Source organism: Bos indicus, chromosome 29, assembly GCF_029378745.1.
Source record: "Bos indicus isolate NIAB-ARS_2022 breed Sahiwal x Tharparkar chromosome 29, NIAB-ARS_B.indTharparkar_mat_pri_1.0, whole genome shotgun sequence".
Classification (NCBI taxonomy): Eukaryota; Metazoa; Chordata; class Mammalia; order Artiodactyla; family Bovidae; genus Bos; species Bos indicus.
In genome coordinates, this window is record NC_091788.1 from 38,261,801 (window position 1) to 38,280,538 (window position 18,738).

Sequence of the window (18,738 nt, forward strand, 5' to 3'; positions counted from 1 at the left end):
CAATATTTAGCCTTGGGAATGGCAGCCATATCCTCTAAACAGAAGATTTCCTTTTCCCCATGTGGGAAAAAAATTCATAATTTTTCCAGACTCAGAAACAAAGAAAGCCCTCTTAGGGTCACTTACTCTTTGCAGGCATGCATACAATCTACAACTTGGAATTATCATCATGGTGCCCATTTTCCAGATGAGGAAACTGAGTTTAAGGGACTTGATCAAGGTCACACAGCTAAGCATGTGAAAAGCCAAGCACAAACCCAGGGTAACAGTCCTCAAATTGTGTGTTTTTGCTCCACACCCACTGGGAGTGGTGGGTGGTGATCTGGAAGCAATGCTTAGGCAGGAGCAAACAATATTCACGTTTAAATTGAAGAAAGTAAGGAAAACCACTAGAACATTCAGCTATGACCTAAATCAAATCAAATCCCTTATGATTATATAGTGGAGATGAAAAATAGATTCAAGGGATTAGTTCTGGTAGCCTGAAGAACTATGGATGGAGGTTTGTAACATTGTATGGGAGGTGGTCACCAAAACCATCCCTAAGAAAAAGAAATGCAAGAAGACAAAGTGGTTGCCTGAGGAGGCCTTAAAAACAGCTGAGAAAAATAAGAGAAGTGAAAGGCAAAGGAGAAAGGTAAAGATATACCTAGTAGAATGCAGATTACTAGAGAATAGCAAGGAGAGATAAGAAAGTCGTCATAAGGGAACAGTGTAAGAAGTAAAGGAAATAATAGAATTGTAAAGAGTATAGATCTCTTCAGGAAAATTGGAGATCCCATAGGGACACTTTATGAAAATATGGGCACAATAAAGGACAGAAAAATCAAAGACAAACAAAAGCAGATGAAATTAAGAAGAGGTAGCAAGAATGCACAGAAGAACTATACAAAAATGGTCATAATGACCGGGATAGGAATGATGCTGGGGTCACTCATGTAAAGTCAGATATACTGGAGTATGAAGTAAAGTGGGCTTTAGGAAGCATCACCACAAACAAAGCGAGTAGAGGGGATGAAATTTCAGCTGAGCTGTTTAAAAATCCTAACGAAGGTGCTATAAAAGTGCTGCATTGAATATGTCAGCAAATTTGGAAAACTCAGCAATGGCCACAGTGCTGGAAAAGGTCAGTTTTCATTCCAATCCAAAGAAAGGCAATTCCAAAGAATGTTCAACTTATCATGCAATAGTGCTCATCTCACTTTCTAGCAAGGTAATGCTTAAAATCCTTCAAGCTAAGCTTCAACAGTACGTGAACTTAGAACTTCCAGATGTACAAACTGGTTTGAGGAGCCAGAGATCAAATTGTCAACATACATTGGATCATAGAGAAAGCAAGGGAATTCCAGAAAAACATCTACATCTGCTTCACTGACTATGCTAAAGCCTTTCACTGTGTGGACCACAACTAACTGTGGAAAATTCTTAAGGAAATTCAAGTACCAGATCTCCTTACCTGTCTCCTGAAAGGATACATCATTCAATATACTTGCATAAATCCCAAGATGCAATCAAGATTGCTGGGAAAAATATCAACATCCACAGATATGAAGATGACACACCCTAATGGCAGAAAGCAAAAAAGAACTAAAGAGCCTCTCGATGAGGAGAGGAGATGAAAAAAACTCAACATTCAAAAAACTATTCACAGACAGACACTCAACATTCATGGCATTCAGTCCCACCACTTCATGGCATATAGATGATGGAAAAGTGGAAACAGTGGCAGATTTTATTTTCTTGGGCTCCAAAAGCACTACATACCTTCACTGCAGCCACAAAATAAATTTATATATAAAAAAAAGACACTTGCTCCTTGGCAGGAAGAAAGGCTATGAAAAACCTGCACAGTGTATTAAAAAGCAGAGACTCACTTTGCTACAGAGGTCTGTAGTGTCAAAGCTATGATTTTTCCAGTAATCATGTACAGATGTGCGATCTGGACCATAAGAAAGGGTGAATGCAAAAAAATGAAGCTTTTGAACTGTGGTGCTTGTCAAGATTCTTTAGAGTCCCTTATACAACGAGGAGATCAAACCAGTCAATAGAAAGGAAATCAATCTCTGACCCCTGTCTCAGCTGAGGCATCTACTGAGGGCCTCCAGGTGGGAAGAATGGATGCTTTCACTGCAAAAGTGCCTAACCATAGCAGCTCCAAGCAAATAGTTTGTAGCTCCACCCCAGGAGGAAGCTCTGAAAGGCTGAAGGCTCTGTGTACACTGGGTTCCTGATACAAGCATTTCATTCTCCCCAGAAGCATTGGAGGCCAAGGAAGGGGCATTCTGGGCCCTGGAGGAGGGGGATGGCTCAGGGATCCACTGAGGCCACCACTTAAGTAGGACAGGAAAGGACAGAGCAGGCATATGTAGCAGAGAGCTGGTGATTGGGGTTTGGGAACAAAAGGGAACTAGCTCTGCATGAAGTACCTCACCCAAACTGCCCTGGAGGAGAAGCCCAGTGATAAGTTCATCTGAGATTATATGAAAAGAGTCTATTTCATTATCCCTTATAATTCCTCTGATTGAGGAGGTGGTGGAGTTGGTGGGTCATCACAAATTCTTCCATGGCTTAGACCATCTGTCAGTCGCTATCCCTGGGGCTGCACCTCCCCAGCTTCAGTCATGTAGTGCTGGAGGAAACTGCAATCATATGTGCTGCTGGGTCAGGCCAATGACCATGTAAAGTCAATCATAGGACCCCTGGCCCTGCCAGGATGGCTGATCTAGGGCTGTAAATGTGAACTGAGGTGGGTCATTCAGAGAACACCCTTGAACTCTGATGGCTCCAAGCTTCTTTCCTTACTAGGAGATGCCTTCGGGATATAAAACACAAGGCAGGTAGCTAACTCCCATATTAGGTGTAGAAGCCTTAAGGAAGAAATTTGTCAAGCTAAGACCTTCAAAGAAGAAGGAAGGGAAAGAGTGAGGATGAGAAAGAGAAAACTGATGACTTCTGATTTCTTGGTTCCAGTCACTGAGACTTTTGTATTTGCTCTGATTCTTGTGTCCTGGATTCCCAGAATCATTTCAATGAGTCTCCACTTTCTGTAAATCCAGTTGGAGTGGTCTCCTCTCAAATGTGATTCAGACTTTGTTCTAGATCCTTCCCGATCATTGTACACCTTCCAGACTCAAACAGAGGCACCCATTTGTTTCAGCACCATTAAGAGTGAAACCCTTTATTCTTTCCTGAGAATAGGGTGTGCAGACCACCAAATACAGTTCACCAGCATCCTGGGCAGGAGTGCTCAAAGTGTGAGTGAGTGTGTGTTAGGAGCGGCCTTACTGATTCCTGAACCACTCCAAGCATTTACACTGCCTGTGCCAGGCCAATCCTGTCATTTCCTCGATCAAAAACTGAGAAATACAGCCTCAGGAAGACGTCACCCAGGATCCAGGTCTCTGTGGATGTACTCACTGTGTTCTCTTTAAAGGTGGGATAGCAGTGGCCTCTAGAATCCTGGGGGAGTCAGAGACACACACCAGTCAGCCTGAGCTCTTACCTGTGACTCCCCCGATATCCAGACCCAGCACAATTCTTCACTTTATTTCCCTCTTTTGGTAAGTATCAAGGGGTTTTCTCAGCTTCAGGGGATATGAGAGTTCATCCAAAACCAAAAAGGACCAAGACATGAGGTTGCCATGAGGAAGGCTGTGGGGGAGGGGAGGACTGGGAGTTGGGGAAACAGAGGAATGATAAACATCAAAGTCCTACTGTAGAGCGTAAGGAACTATATTCAATATTCAGTGATAAACCACATGAAAATGAATAAGAAAAAGAATATATATTTTTTATGTGTATAACTGAGTCACATTGCTGTGCAGCAGAACTTAAGGCAAAACTGAGGATCAGCCACACTTCAATATAATTTTTAGAAAAGAACGAGCATGTCCATAGTTCTCCTCACTCCCTGTTTTTTCCCTTTTGACTCCTGCTCCTTGTTTTCTCTGTAGAGAATGCCGGTTCTCTTCCTGCATCCCCACAATCCATACTTTATTAAAAAACTTTATTTTGTATTGGAGTTTAGCTGAGTTTCAGGTGGACAGTAAAAGGACTCAACCGTATGTATTGGTGTATCCTGGTCCCAAAGATACCCCTCCCATTCAGGCTGTCATATAACTGAGCGGAGCTCCCCGTGCTACACAGTAACTCATTGTTGGTTATCCATCTTAAATAGAGCAGTGCCCACAACACGTTCTTGAAGACTTAACTCAGGAACTCTGGGAAGCCTCCTTTGGCCCACACTCACCCTCTTTAGCCAGTCCAGGCTTGGTTGGGTAACTTAGTCTGGTTCCTCATCCCCACCAGTCAGTCGTAGCCCTCATCACCCCTAGTAAGTCCCCAGTGCCCCAGTGCAGAGCGCCTTGGAATGCCATTTGCATGGAATCCAGGGCAGTTTTGCCTAGAACCAAGCAACCCTCCGTATAGCTCCATGAGTTTGTGGTTTTAGAATGCCTGAAATTTGCTCTCTTCCTCAAAGCCTTCTTTGAGCCCATCAGCCAGCTCTCAACTCCCATAGGGCACTGACATGAAGCCTCCACCCTGTGCCAGGTCTGAGCAGTCACTGTGCACCCTTTAACACCTTAGCATCCAACCTCCCACAGAGGGGTAGGGTACCCCAACTTACAAAGAGGGCACCTGGCCAGAGCAAGGGGAAGATGGCACTAGGGTGATAATGTAATTTATCATCCAAACCAGGAAAACTTCCAGAAGGGAAAGGACACTGTTAATCCCTATGGTGGGACGTCACACTGGGACTGTCCCAGCCATTCTCACTGTCACATGGCCTATTTCAGGGACTGCTAGAGCTGACTTTCCGTGTTCATCGATCTGAGGGTTCAGATTGAACTGAAGCTCTTTGAGGACCGAGGACCTGAGTATTCCCCTCTCCTTGTGACTCCCACCATGCCAGCATGGTGTGGCATCTCCACATTTATTTAAGGATGATCAATGTCCCAGACGGCCCTTTACTTTCAACTGCTTCATCTTGTGACAGGCTCTGGCCCAGCCACAGGGGCTCAGGGGCTCAGCAGCATCTGCAATGGTGTGACATGGCCTGCAGAAGGCGCCCTCCTCCCAGCAGCAGCCCAAGGGTTCCTGCAAGTTCCTATTTTTGAATCACCCCTCAGGGTTGTCCCCTCACCTTGTGGATGTAGGCTCGAGCTGGCACTGGGTAGTTGATGCCGTTGATGGTGAAGATAATAGAGGGCAGGGTATAGACAGCAAAACATGAAATGTAGTGCTGTTGGAGAGAGAGAGAGAGAGGTTGGCCCTGGAGATCCTTGTTTGTGTGGAGACAGGGAGTGACCCTGGGGCATGACCCTTTACCTCGGAACCCTGTGGCGTGGCACCGATGAGCTTCTGGATGTTATTGACCAGTCTTCTTGGGCCAAGGATCAGTGATGTTCCAGTGTCCACAAGGGCCTCGCAGCCACCAGAACAAGCAATAACCTTTCTTTTCATGGAGATGCTGAGAGACAGTGGAAAAAGCGGGCATCAAGGTCACTCTGAGTCTCCCCAGAGCTGCCCCCTTCCTGACTGTCTCCTAAACAGCCCTTTGTCTCTTGCCTTCTTTTCCTTTGCTCTCGACACAGCACCTTTCTTGACATCCTCGAAGGCAGTACTTGAATACACCAGGATCTTTTGCACCTTGACACAAATTGGTCTTCCTTCCTAGAAGGGCTCCTTGCCCTTTGACTAGCAAATTTCTTCTCATCTTCCAGATTCCAGCTTAATTGTATTGTTTTCAGGGAAGTATTTCTCCCAGTGTTTATCAGTCTCCTGTCTTGGTCACTTTCTGTAGACCCTTCCTCATGTCTAGCATGTACCAAAATGACAGTTCACTATGTGGGTGAGTCATTTCTTGTACATCTGCCTTCTTAGATGTGAGGGCGAGTTTTATTCTCATTGCATCCCTAAAGTGCCTGGCACACAGTGGATGCACAATGTTTCTGTGTTGAATGAGTGAGTGAAGACTGTAAAAATAATGAATGAGAACCATCCGAGAGCTGTATCTGGTGGGGAACAAATAACGGGTCCACCACAGAGTGAAGATGGAGATTCACAGTGGCAGCAGAATCTCATAATAGGGGGAGAGAGGAACTCCTCTGGGAGAGGGTGTCTCCCAGCACTGCTCCTCCCAGTTGTGCTCCTACAACCAGCTCAGATGCTGAGACCCTGGCCAGGAAATACATGACTAGCCCACAGAAACTCCAAAGGACAGGTCAGCTTTTGTTTGAGGGTATCACACAGAATCCTATCAAGTATGCCTCTTGTCCTCAGGTCAGTCCTGGATCCCACCTTCCTAATTCTCTATTATAGGCCCTGCCCCACTGTGTTCCCAGGTATGTGGGGTGTCTTTTTAATTAGTTGCTTTCACGTCTTAAGACTGCAGCCAACCTCTCTCCACTGCTGGGTAGCTACTCCCTAAGGAGACCAGTTTTCCCCATTTGCTCAGGACTTTCCCTGTTTTTAAACAGACATTTATCTGTACTGAGAACTTCCTTGGTCCCAGGTAGCCCTGGACAGTTGATCATCTTATAACTCTCTCCAGGCTAGTGAAATTCTCCCTGATCCTCTGTACACCAAACTGTAGAGTCCTCTAACCATGCTCCATGCCTCATAGGGCAGTGGGTTCAGCCCTCTCCCAGCTGCACAGACCTCTCTGGACCCTTTTAAAACCCTGGTCAGAGCCCTGGTCAGAAGGCCTGGGGATTATGAACCCATGGGTTGTTTGTGTATCTATATATATGTATATGTGTTTGTATGTGTCTCTGTGTGTGTCTCTGACTAGCTATGCATATTTTTATGTGTCTCTGTGTATGTTTATATGTGTCTGCTTCTGTGTTTCCATGTGTCTGTGTGTCCGTCTGTGTTGCTGTGGGCGGTGTATATGTATGTGTGACTGTGTCTTAGAACGCATTTGTGTGTGTCTGCCTGTGTCCATGTACAGTAGTGGGAGCATCACTTGGGCTGACCCTCAGAGGGAGAGGCTTACCGGTCCATGTGTACACTCCAGTCACCTGCGTGGATCAATGGCACCCAGTTGAGCTCTCCCTTGTAGTAGTGGTGGTCCACCCCACCAAACATCACCACACTGCCCTTCACCCTGCATGTGTAGAGAGAAGAGGGGGCTTGATCCTTGGAGGACAGTAACGATGGCACTGTCTGAGAGCTGTGCTTGTCTACCCATCAAGGCCTTGTCTACCCAATAAGGTCCCAATTTACAGATGCAGAAATAGAGGCTAGGAGTGATTGAGATCCAGATTGAGGTCGGTTACTGGCTAATGAGTGGCACAGAGGAGGTTAGAAGCTGAATCATCTGGCTGGGCTCCACCCACTATGTCTTCTGAAGAGGCCCTGGACCTCCTATTACATGAATGTTCAGATATCCTCAAAGGACAGGGTGCTGAAGCATTTTTACTTTCCCCTTGTCCAGCTTGTTATTTTTCAGGAAAATCAAGGCCTGGAAGTGCTAAGTGTGTGGGTTCATGTCACCCAGAGTTGGCTCTGTTGGCCTGTGAACTCTACTGTCCAAACAGCCCCACACTCATAAGGGACCCCACCTCTGCTCTTCCTGTCTTGAAATGCTTAATATTTCTTGAACAAGGGGTCCCACACTTTTGTTTTGTGTCCCACACTTTCATTTTTCACTGGCTCCTGCAAATTGGGTAGCTGGTCCTGGGTTCCCAGTGAAATGCTAATGAGGAAGGAAAGATATCCACCATCCTTCTCCTTCCTTCCTTATCAAATTCATAAGCAAATCCTATAGCCTTAACCTCCAACAGTTTTCCTGTTGCCTTCCATTAGCCATCCCCCTCAATCACCCCCCTATACCAAGTTACTGATCTTGAGCTCAAGAGCAGGGTTGTATTCCAATAAAAATTTATTCATAAAAGCCAGTGGTGAATCCAGGTAGGGCCCTGGGGCCATAGTTATCCTGGGTTAGATTATCTCTCAGGATACTTCTTTATCAAGTGTTCTATAATTTTCATGGAACTGAAAGCATGTTACAGCTAATTTGGAGAAAAGGATTGTCCATCTCAGACTTACTTGCCCAAGTAGAAGGCAAAAACAGGCTCAGAAAAGGCACCTTGATTCTTGAGGTTGTCAAAGATGGGGATGGTTGTTATGAAGGATATGTCAGGGTAGTTCAAGCCCAAGACGCCATCAAAAGGTAGATCCTCAAACCCGTGTTCTTCCATGCTTAGTCCGAATTCCTGATCAGTACTTAGAAGGTCCCCAATCTGTGGGAGAGAAGAGTGTTCCCACTTACAGATATGTGAAGTGGGGCTAGGACTGGGCTGGGGTGCATTGCCATTAGATCCTCAGAGAATTCAGGCTGGGCTCTGTCTTTGGTGGTCCATAGACGGTTAGACCTACCTGGGAAGGGAATTTGGGTTCCATTTGAGAGAGGCTATGAATTTTAAAACATCTTCCCCTCTGAAAAACACCACCTGAGTGAATCAAATTGGCCTCATGGCTTCTGTACAGGTGTGGCAACCAAGTCAGGCCTGGACCGATTGGTGCCACCTTGTGGACAAAATGAGTTGAGAGCAAGGTAGCCTTCTCTTTGGCATCACTATGAACTAATGACGGGAATGAACTACATTCTCTGTAAGGTACTGTGGATTCTGGATCTGTCCAGGAAGACAGAAGCTGAAAACACAATCTTGCTTGCAGGGTTCTATGAAATTACTGCCTGGGTAATCCACTTTTGGGGATATGTGTGTATTTGTGTGAGTATGTATGAGAGAGAAAGAGAGAGAGGGAACTACTCAAGTACTTTCGAGGAGGCAGGCCATAGGTTTATTAGATTCTCAAGGGTCCCCTAGAGTGAGAACTCATTTATCAGGCCCCCTGACATCTGAGGCCTCCAATTTCCTACTCTGGATACCTGATCCTTTGACTGCCCCCAGGGTCCCCAGATCAGTTTTGTCCTGTCCCAAACACCCCACAGCAACTTCAATCCTGAAAAGCCAGCCTAGCTCCACCTCTTACCACATGTGTGACCTCAACAAGACCCTTGCTGTCTGCACCTCAGTTTCCTCATATGTCTCATGAGCTAATAAGACCACCTGCTGTGTGGGGTTGTTGCAGGATTAAACCAGTTATTACCTTAAAGTGCTTGGAACAGTGACTCAGAATATGAAAGTGGGTGCTTTTTCCCCTCTCTTCTCGATCACAGCAAAATGAACTTTGAACTGCTCATGGGCAGAGGAGCTGCACGTCCACACCTCAAGTCACTCTCTGGGTTAGCTAATCTGTTTGCTTGTGTGTCACCATGGGCACTGCCTCCCCAGGGACAGGATCCTGTGGGTAAGATGGCCAATATCTATGGGAGTTAGGCTAGGAAGGGTCCTTCCAGATGGTCCTGCATCTGTTTTGAAAGCAGTGGTCACTTCATAGCCAGTCCTGACTCAGCTTCTGTTTACACGTTACCCGAACGGTGTCATAAGCAAGAAATCCCTTCGTGCTCCCAGATCCATAGGTGATGCTGAAGGTCTTTTGGGTAGGCCGGAAGGTGGAAGACTCAAGATGTCTGAACCTAATGTGAGTAGCTGCAGACACAAGAGATGAATGTCATCAGGTGCCAAGGGTGGAAACAGGGCAGCAGGGCAAATGAAGGATGGTCCGGGTACAGGGTGTCTGTACTCACAACAGGCTGAACTGGGGCAAAAGACGGAGGGCACCCACAACTCAGATGAGCCTGTGTCAAAGACAACCTGGAATTCCTGAGGGGGTGTTCCAATGGTGATTTTACCCACATAGACCATCTACAGGGAAAAGGAGGGAGTGGGTTAGTGCAGAACTGGCTACTCTCTATTCCCACACTGTTGCCTCCCTCTGGGTGTCACACATCTCTTGGGATTACTTTTGAATCACTGTGCAGCTCAAAGCCTTTGATCACAGAGGTGCTTGCATTTGATATATATATATATATTTTTTTTTTTTTCTGTGCTACATGGTATGCAGGATATTGATTCTATGACCAGGTGTTGAAGTGGTACCTCCTGCATTGGAAGCCCAGAGGCATAACCACTGAACATCCAGGACCACTGGACACCCAGGAGAGTCCTGGTGCCTTCATTTGAGAATCTCTGTAGTCTCTTCAAACCCAGCCTCAGCATCCCCTTCTCCAGGAGGTCCTTCTTGATCAACGTCAGCCACTCTCTCTAAACTCAGATGATATCCAATCAACATCACACAGATGACCCTTTCATGACATGTATTTACTCTTTGCCTATCTCTCAGGCTGTCATGGGCATTCTTGAAGACAAAATAAGCCCGTTTTTAAAATCTAAATACAGTAACCACAGTGTTAGATTCTTATGGCCTTACATGGAATACAGGTTCAGTAACTTTTTACTGCTGTGGTTCTTGCATCTGTGGAAGCTGAATTCTTCTGCCTGGGGATTCACAATTGCTTAGCAGTTGGTTGGTTCTACCTTTTGATCAGTAATGGTTCACTCTTCATCTGTGACTGAGCGGCTCACTTAGTTCAGAAGGAACAATCTCCCTCAAACTAATGACACATCTTTGACACAGAAATGGATGTTTACCTGCCACCTGGTCATTGCCGGGCCCTGTCACCAAGACCAAGAGTTGAGGATGAGAGTTCCTTCTTCTCTGGGTGGGGTCCCTGTTTCCCAGGGTTTCTGCCTCCTGTAGGAGTCCCAACCTCAACATCCCACTTGGCACCTCCAGATGAGCCCCAGTGCTAGGCTAGAGCACCAGGGGGTGCTGTGGAGCACCATCCCCAATACACTCACATCCATGATGTTCCTCAGGGGATGAATAGTTATATTTGAGCCACGAGAAGAAATCTGGGACAGTCTGTAAGCCTGTTCCTTCAGGAAATTGTTCAGCATGTTTTTTTCACTGAGGGTTTTTCTCATGGTCTTCACTTTTGTTAGAGGTATTCTTTCATTGAGCATTTGACAAAGAAAACAAAGAAGCTACAATTAGCTGTCAGTGTTAAGGTATATTGTCATTGTAATGGCCCTGTGTATTTTCCAATCATTTTTATGAGTCACCTTATTATCAGAATTTTATGCATATACTATGGTAAAGACATAGGTTTGAATACAGGTTCTTTTCTGCAATCTTGGGTAAGCCATATGACCATGTGGGGTCTCAGTCTCCCCCTCGGTAAAATGGTATAATGCAACAATTCAAACTCTCCAAATAGGACATCTTGGGGATAAGTGAAGTGATGGATATAAGGTACATGAGAAATAAGAAGTCTTAACAATGACAGCCATTAGCATTGCTGTTGCCATCCCATGTGTCCTTCTCGTAGAAGCTCAGGGAAGGAGGTAGAAGGGGGACTCTTATCCTCTTTTACAATGGAGCAGTTTGAAATGCAAGAGGTTTCTGAATTGGCTTGGGTCACACTGCTTGTCAGATATGAAACAGTGTATATAAAACAGTGTATCTATCTCCAGTTGAAAGAGAATTGATACTTCAAAGAAGAATCAAGGAGATAGGGAACAATTTAGGAAAATTTAGAGGCTCGAGAAGGAAGGATGAGTCAAATGAAAAATTAAAAGAAAACCGCACAGAGAGAAATACACTCACAGAGACTTCCAAAGAGATGGAGAGATAAATGACAGTGATACAGAGATGCAGACATAGACATATACACACTGAAGTATCCAGGGAAAAAAGAAGACATGTTGAATAAAATATAGAAAAGTGCTATTCCACAGGACCACACCTAATTCTGCATAGACTGTGCACTGAACAATTGCAAGGAGTTCTATTTTCAGTAGAGCATGAGATGACTGGACCCCAAGAGTTGTGCAACCATGCAAATCTACACCAAGACCCTTGGGATCCACAGTTCCTATAGCAAGTTACTTATCAATAAGTAAGAGTTGAACATTAAGACTGTAGGGATATATTCCATTCCCTTTTAAACCTGATGGGTGGAAGAATAATCAGATGAAAAGAAAAATTCGAGAAAGGAATATGATGTGGATTACAGTCCCCATACTTACATGACTATGCACTCTGAGGAGGTCAGCAGCCCAAGGAGCACAAGCCACTTCATACTTCTTTCCTGGCTCCAAGTACTCAGGGAAGTTCAGGTTCTTAGCATGTAGTGGTGACTGGAAGCCCCTAGTTATATATGCTCTGACATGCCTTCTTTTCCCCTTTAGGCCACTAAAAGATCTGAAAAAACACAAATCTCAAGATAAAATCTTTACCTCCATCAGTGTCCTTGGCGAGTGGACTTTGAAGCTTCTCAGAATACAGAGAATTGAACTGTAATCTCTTCCTTGAAGCTGGGCTGGAAAATCAAACTGATCTTCATGGACATCTACAAAGATGGAGAACCTTGACTACTTGGAGGAAAAACTGCTAAGAACATCATGAAAATGGATGCTAGGGGCCATGCTCGACATTCTTGGTTTCATGTCATCTTCCTAGCCGCTTTGTGAGATATGCATTGCTGTCTTTGTTGGAGAGGAGATTGCTAGGAAGATAAGTTGTCAAATGGCAAAGTGAAGACTTCAGGGACAGCCCAGGGACATACAACTGGCTTTAGTTAGTGGGTCTAATGGCAGACATCAGGGGCACCTATGATGCCAGTCTGCGTCAAAGATTTAGGGCAGAGCAGTACTTCAATTGCATGGTTTCAGTATTGGAAGAAATGTCATATCCACAATATATTTTATATCATCCAAAAACATACAAGGAAGAAGTGTGTGCTTGGTTCTGGGTTAAAGGCTTCAAAGTCAAAGTTGATCAAGACAAAACTAGTCTTTATCTTAAGAGTGCTAGCAGTCTAGCTCTCACAAACTCTTGGCCCCAGGAGGCAAAAGAAATGATACTAGGACTAGGTTGCCATGTTGGGCCCTGGGCAGCACAGGCCTTACCACTGGGAGCAGCCTTTCCTACACTTCAACCATGCTGGAAAGCAGGCCAGTTGGCCATGCTTTCAAGAGAAGTCAGAAGTCGGGATATTTATGTACAATCTACTGATTTTAGTGTTAGCAACTAATTTTTTTTTCCTGAAAAAACAGTAAGAACCAAATCTCCACAGCGATGTGCTGGAATCAGCCTTCAGTCTCTGCAAGTTTTTATTTCTGGCCTAGAGTTGGGAGTGCAGTGTGAACAGAAAGGAATTTAATTCATGTTGGTTGATTTACAAAGAGACTGAATGCATACTGAACATGTGTGTTTCCTTTCTACTTATAAAGAAAGATCATCAGGGACATACAAACCAATGAATTTAAGTGCTGAAGATAAATGGATATATTTCTGATATAATTTCCCCATAGGGTCTATGCCATGAAAAATTTTGTCTGCCAAACCAAACATACAAAAAAATAATTTTGAAATGTCTTCCCAATCAAAAAAGACAAAACAGCTGTGGTAGCCAAAGTAAAGACAATCATGTTTAATGACTCATCCAGGACTTTAAGGGCCTCTTCCTGCATGAGATCTATCCATGCCTGTCCCTTGAATAAAACAGGAGCATGTCCTGTTGCCAGGTGTATGTAGATGAGGCACTGTGACTTAATCCTCATTTTTGCACATTGTTTAAATTCAGTTTTGGTTGTTAAATCCCAACAGGGGGAATATGATGTCACTGACAAATGACACACATATATTCCCTTTGAACTATGGCGGTGGAGAAGACTCTTGAGAGTCCCTTGGACTGCAAGGAGATCAAACCAGTCCACCCTAAAGGAAATCAGTCCTGAATATTCACTGGAAGTACTGATGCTGAAGCTCCAATTATTTGCCCACCTGATGGGAAGAGCTGACTCATTGGAAAAGATCCTGATATTAAGAGAGATTGAAGGCAGGAGGAGAATGGGAAGACAGAGGATGAGATGGTTGGATGGCATCACCAAGTCGATGGACATGAGCTTGAGCAAGCTCTGGGAGTTGGTGATGCATAGGGAAGCCTGGCAAGCTGCAGTCCAAGGCGTTGCAAAGAGAAGGACATGACTGAGTGACTGAAGTGAACTGAACAAATAGAGAACAAAACTGATAAATCTAATTGCATCAAGTTGTGGACTAGCTGCCCATAAGAACACATTACTTAAATGGCTTTAAAATTCAGAATTATGACTGTACATTCAGAGTGGAATATAATCTAAGGAAAAACAAAAATACTCCTCATCCAAAACAAAACCAAAAAAACCAAAAGAAAAACAGGAAAGAAATCTGAAACTCTATTCAACAACTTCAGGTCAGTCCAGTCACTCAGTCGTGACCAACTCTTTGTGAGCCCATGAACCGCAGCACACCAGGCCTCCCTGTCCATCACCAACTCCCGGGATCCACACAAACTCATGTCCATTGAGTTGGTGATGTCATCCGACCATCTCATCCTCTGTCATCCCCTTCTCCTCCTGCCCTCAATCTTTCCCAGCATCAGGGTCTTTTCAAATGAGTCAGCTCTTCGCATCAGGTGGCCAAAGTTTTGGAGCTTCAGCTTCAACATCAGTCCTTCCAAAGAACACCCAGGACTGATCTCCTTTAGGACGGACTGGTTGGATCTCCTGGCAGTCCAAGGACACTCAAGAGTCTTTTCTAACACCACACTTCAAAAGCATCAAGTCTTCAGGGCTCAGCTTTCTTTATAGTCCAACTCTCACATTCATACATGACCACTGGAAAAACCAAAGCCTTGACTACATGGACCTTTGTTGACATAGTAATGTCTCTGCTTTTCAATATGCTGGCTAGGTTGGTCACAACTTTCCTTCCAAGGTGTAAGCATCTTTTAATTTCAAGGTTGTAATCACCATCTGCAGTGATTTTGGAGCCCAGAAAAAAAGAGTGAACCACTGTCTTCACTATTACCCCATCTATTTGCCATGAAGTGATGGGGCCAGATGCTATGATTGTAGTTTTCTAAACGTTGAGCTTTTTTTTTTAATTTCATTTTATTTTTTAACTTTACAATATTGTATTGCTTTTGTCATATATCAAAATGAATCCACCACAGGTATACATGTGCTCCCTATCCTGAACCCTGCTCCCTCCTCCCTCCCCATACCATCCCTCTGGGTCGTCCCAGTGCACCAGCCCCAAGCATCCAGTATCGTGCATCAAACCTAGACTGGCGACTCATTTCATATATGATATTATACATGTTTCAATGCCATTTTCCCAAATCATCCCACCCTCTCCCTCAACTTTTTAACACTCCTTTTTCACCTTCATCAAGAGGTTCTTTCATTCTTCTTCAGTTTCTGCCATAAGGGTGGTATCATCTGCATAACTAAGGTTATTGATATTTCTCCTGGCAATCTTAATTCCAGCCTGTGCTTCCTCTAGCTCAGGATTTTCACGATGTACTCTGCATATAAGTTAAATAAGCAGGCGACAATATACAGCCTTGACATATTCCTTTCCTATTTGGAAACAATCTTTTGTTCCATGTCCATTTCTAACTGTTGCTTCCTGACCTACATACAGGTTTCACAAGAGGCAGGTCAGGGGGTCTGGTATTCCCATCTCTTTCAGAATTTTCCACATTTTATTGTGATCCACACAGTCAAAAGCTTTGGCATAGTCAGTAAAGCAGAATTAGGGGTTTTTCTGGAATGCTCTTGCTGTTTTGATAATCCATTGGATGTTGGCAATATGATCTCTGGTTCCTCTGCCTTTTCTAAAACCAGCTTGAACATCTGGAAGTTCATGGTTCACGTATTGCTGAAGCCTGGCTTGGAGAATTTTGAGCATTACTTTACTAGCATGTAAGATGAGTGCAATTGTGTGGTAGTTTGAGCATTCTTTGGTATTGCCTGTCTTTGGGATTGGAATGAAACTGACCTTTTCTAGTCCTGTGGCCACTGCTAAGTTTTCCAAATTTGCTGGCATATTGAGTGCAGCACTTTCACAACATCATCTCTCAGGATTTGAAATAGCTCAACTGGAATTCCGTCACCTCCAATAGCTTTGTTCATAGTGATGCTTTCTTTTTATTTTTATTTTATTTTTTAACTTTACAATATTGTATTGGTTTTCTATTTTTATTTTTTTTAATTTTATTTTATTTAACTTTACAATATTGTATTGGTTTTGCCATATATCAACATGAATCCACCACAGGTATACATGTGCTCCCCATCCTGAACCCTCCTCCCTCCTCACTCCCCATACCATCCCTCTGGGTCGTCCCAGTGCACCAGCCCCAAGCATCCAGTATCATGCATCGAACCTGGACTGGCAACTCATTTCATATATGATATTATACATGTTTCAATGCCATTCTCCCAAATCATCCCACCCTCTCCCTCTACCACAGAGTCCAAAAGACTGTTCTATACATCAGTGTCTCTTCTGCTGTCTCGTATACAGGGTTATTGTTACCGTCTTTCTAAATTCCATATATATGCGTTAGTATACTGTATTGGTGTTTTTCCTTCTGGGTTACTTCACTCTGTATAATAGGCTCCAGTTTCATCCACCTCATTAGAACTGATTCAAATGTATTCTTTTTAATGGCTGAGTAATACTCCATTGTGTATATGTACCATGCTTTCTTATCCATTCATCTGCAGATGGACATCTAGGTTGCTTCCATGTCCTGGCTATTATAAACAGTGCTGCAATGAAGATTGGGGTACACATGTCTCTTTCATTTCTGGTTTCCTCAGTGTGTATGCCCAGCAGTGGGGTTGCTGGATCATAAGGCAGTTCTATTTCCAGTTTTTTAAGGAATCTCCACACTGTTCTCCATAGTGGCTGTACTAGTTTGCATCCCCACTAACAGTGTAAGAGGGTTCCCTTTTCTCCACACCCTCTCCAGCATTTATTGCTTATAGACTTTTGGATAGCAGCCATTCTGACTGGTGTGAAATGGTACCTCATAGTGGTTTTGATTTGCATTTCTCTGATAATGAGTGATGTTGAGCATCTTTTCATGTGTTTGTTAGCCATCTGTATGTCTTCTTTGAAGAAACGTCTATTTAGTTCTTTGGCCCCATTTTTTGATTGGGTCATTTATTTTTCTGGAGTTGAGCTGTAGGAGTTGCTTGTATATTTTTGAGATTAGTTGTTTGTCAGTTGCTTCATTTGGTATTATTTTCTCCCATTCTGAAGTTTGTCTTTTCACCTTGCTTATAGTTTCCTTTGTTGTGCAGAAGCTTTTAAGTTTAATTAGGTCCCATTTGTTTATTTTTGCTTTTATTTCCAATATACTGGGAAGTGGGTCATAGAGGATCCTGCTGTGATTTATGTCGGAGAGTGTTTTGCCTATGTTCTCCTCTAGTAGTTTTATAGTTTCTGGTCTTACATTTGGATCTTTAATCCATTTTGAGTTTATTTTTATGTATGGTGTTAGAAAGTGTTCTAGTTTCATTCTTTTACAAGTGTTTGGCCAGTTTTACCAGCACCATTTGTTAAAGAGATTGTCTTTAATCCATTGTATATTCTTGCCTCCTTTGTCAAAGATAAGGTGTCCATATGTGCGTGGATTTATCTCTGGGCTTTCTATTTTGTTCCATTGATCTTATTTGCATGCAATAACTTTTTCCAGCTCTTCACTTTCAGTCTGTATGTGTCCCTTGTTTTGAGGTGGGTCTCTTGTAGACAACGTATATAGGGGTCTTGTTTTTGTATCCATTCAGCCAGTCTTTGTCTTTTGGTTGGGGAATTCAACTCATTAAGTTTAAGGTAATTATTGACAAGTATGATCCCATTGTCATTTACTTTATTGTTTTGGGTTAGAGTTTATACACCCTTTTTGTGTTTCCTGTCTAGAGGAGATCCTTTAGCATTTGTTGGAGAGCTGGTTTGGTGGTGCTGAATTCTCTCAGCTTTTGCTTGTCTGTAAATCTTTTGATTTCTCCTTCATATTTGAATGAGTTCCTTTCTGGGTACAGTAATCTGGGCTGTAGGTTATTTTCTTTCATCACTTTAAGTCTGTACTGCCATTCCCTCCTGGCCTAAAGAGTTTCTATTGGAAGATTAGCTGTTATCCTTATGGGAATTCCCTTGGTGTGTTATTTGTTGTTTTTCCCTTGCTGCTTTTAATATTTTTTCTTTGTGTTTGATCTTTGTTAATTTGATTAATATGTGTCTTGGGGTGTTTTGTCTTGGGTTTATCCTGTTTGGGACTCACTGGGTTTCTTGGACTTGCGTGATTATTTCCTTCCCCAATTTAGGGAAGTTTTCAACTATTATTTCCTCAAGTATTTTCTCATGGTCTTTCTTTTTGTCTTCTTCTTCTGGAATTCCTATGCTTCGAATGTTGGGGGCATTTAACATTGCCCTAGAAGTCTCTGAGATTGTCCTCATTTCTTTTAATTCATTTTCCTTTTTCCTCTCTGATTCATTTATTTCTACCATTCTATCTTCTACCTCACTAATCCTATCTTCTGCCTCCATTATTCTACTATTTGTTCCCTCCAAAGTGTTTTTGATCTCATTTATTTCATTATTCATTGTATATTGACTCTTTTTATTTCTTCTATGTCCTTGTTAAACCTTTCTTGCATCTTCTCAGTCCTTGTCTCTAGGCTATTTATCTGTGATTCCATTTTGTTTTCAAGATTTTGGATCATTTTCACTATCATTATTTGGAATTCTTTATCAGGTAGATTTCCTATCTCTTCCTCTTTTGTTTGGTTTGGTGGGCATTTATCTATTCCTTTACCTTCTGGGTATTCCTCTGTCTCTTCATCTTGTTTACATTGCTGTGTTTGGGGTGGCCTTTCTGTATTCTGGCAGTTTGTGGAGTTCTCTTTATTGTGGAGTTTCCTCACT

The 18,738-nt window shown here is 43.3% G+C and overlaps 1 protein-coding gene across 1 annotated transcript; it reads right to left on the reverse strand.

The window, feature by feature from the left end:
• Positions 1 to 3,309: 3,309 nt before the first annotated feature.
• LOC109554175 (pregnancy-associated glycoprotein 1-like) lies at positions 3,310 to 12,055 on the reverse strand. The gene is made up of 9 exons (XM_070782898.1): positions 12,003 to 12,055; positions 10,773 to 10,923; positions 9,659 to 9,776; positions 9,442 to 9,560; positions 8,053 to 8,246; positions 6,998 to 7,108; positions 5,329 to 5,470; positions 5,144 to 5,242; positions 3,310 to 3,459 (listed from the first exon to the last, which is right to left on the reverse strand). The coding sequence occupies exons 1-9, from the start codon at positions 12,053 to 12,055 to the stop codon at positions 3,310 to 3,312; spliced, it is 1,137 nt and encodes a 378-aa protein (XP_070638999.1).
• Positions 12,056 to 18,738: the final 6,683 nt, after the last annotated feature.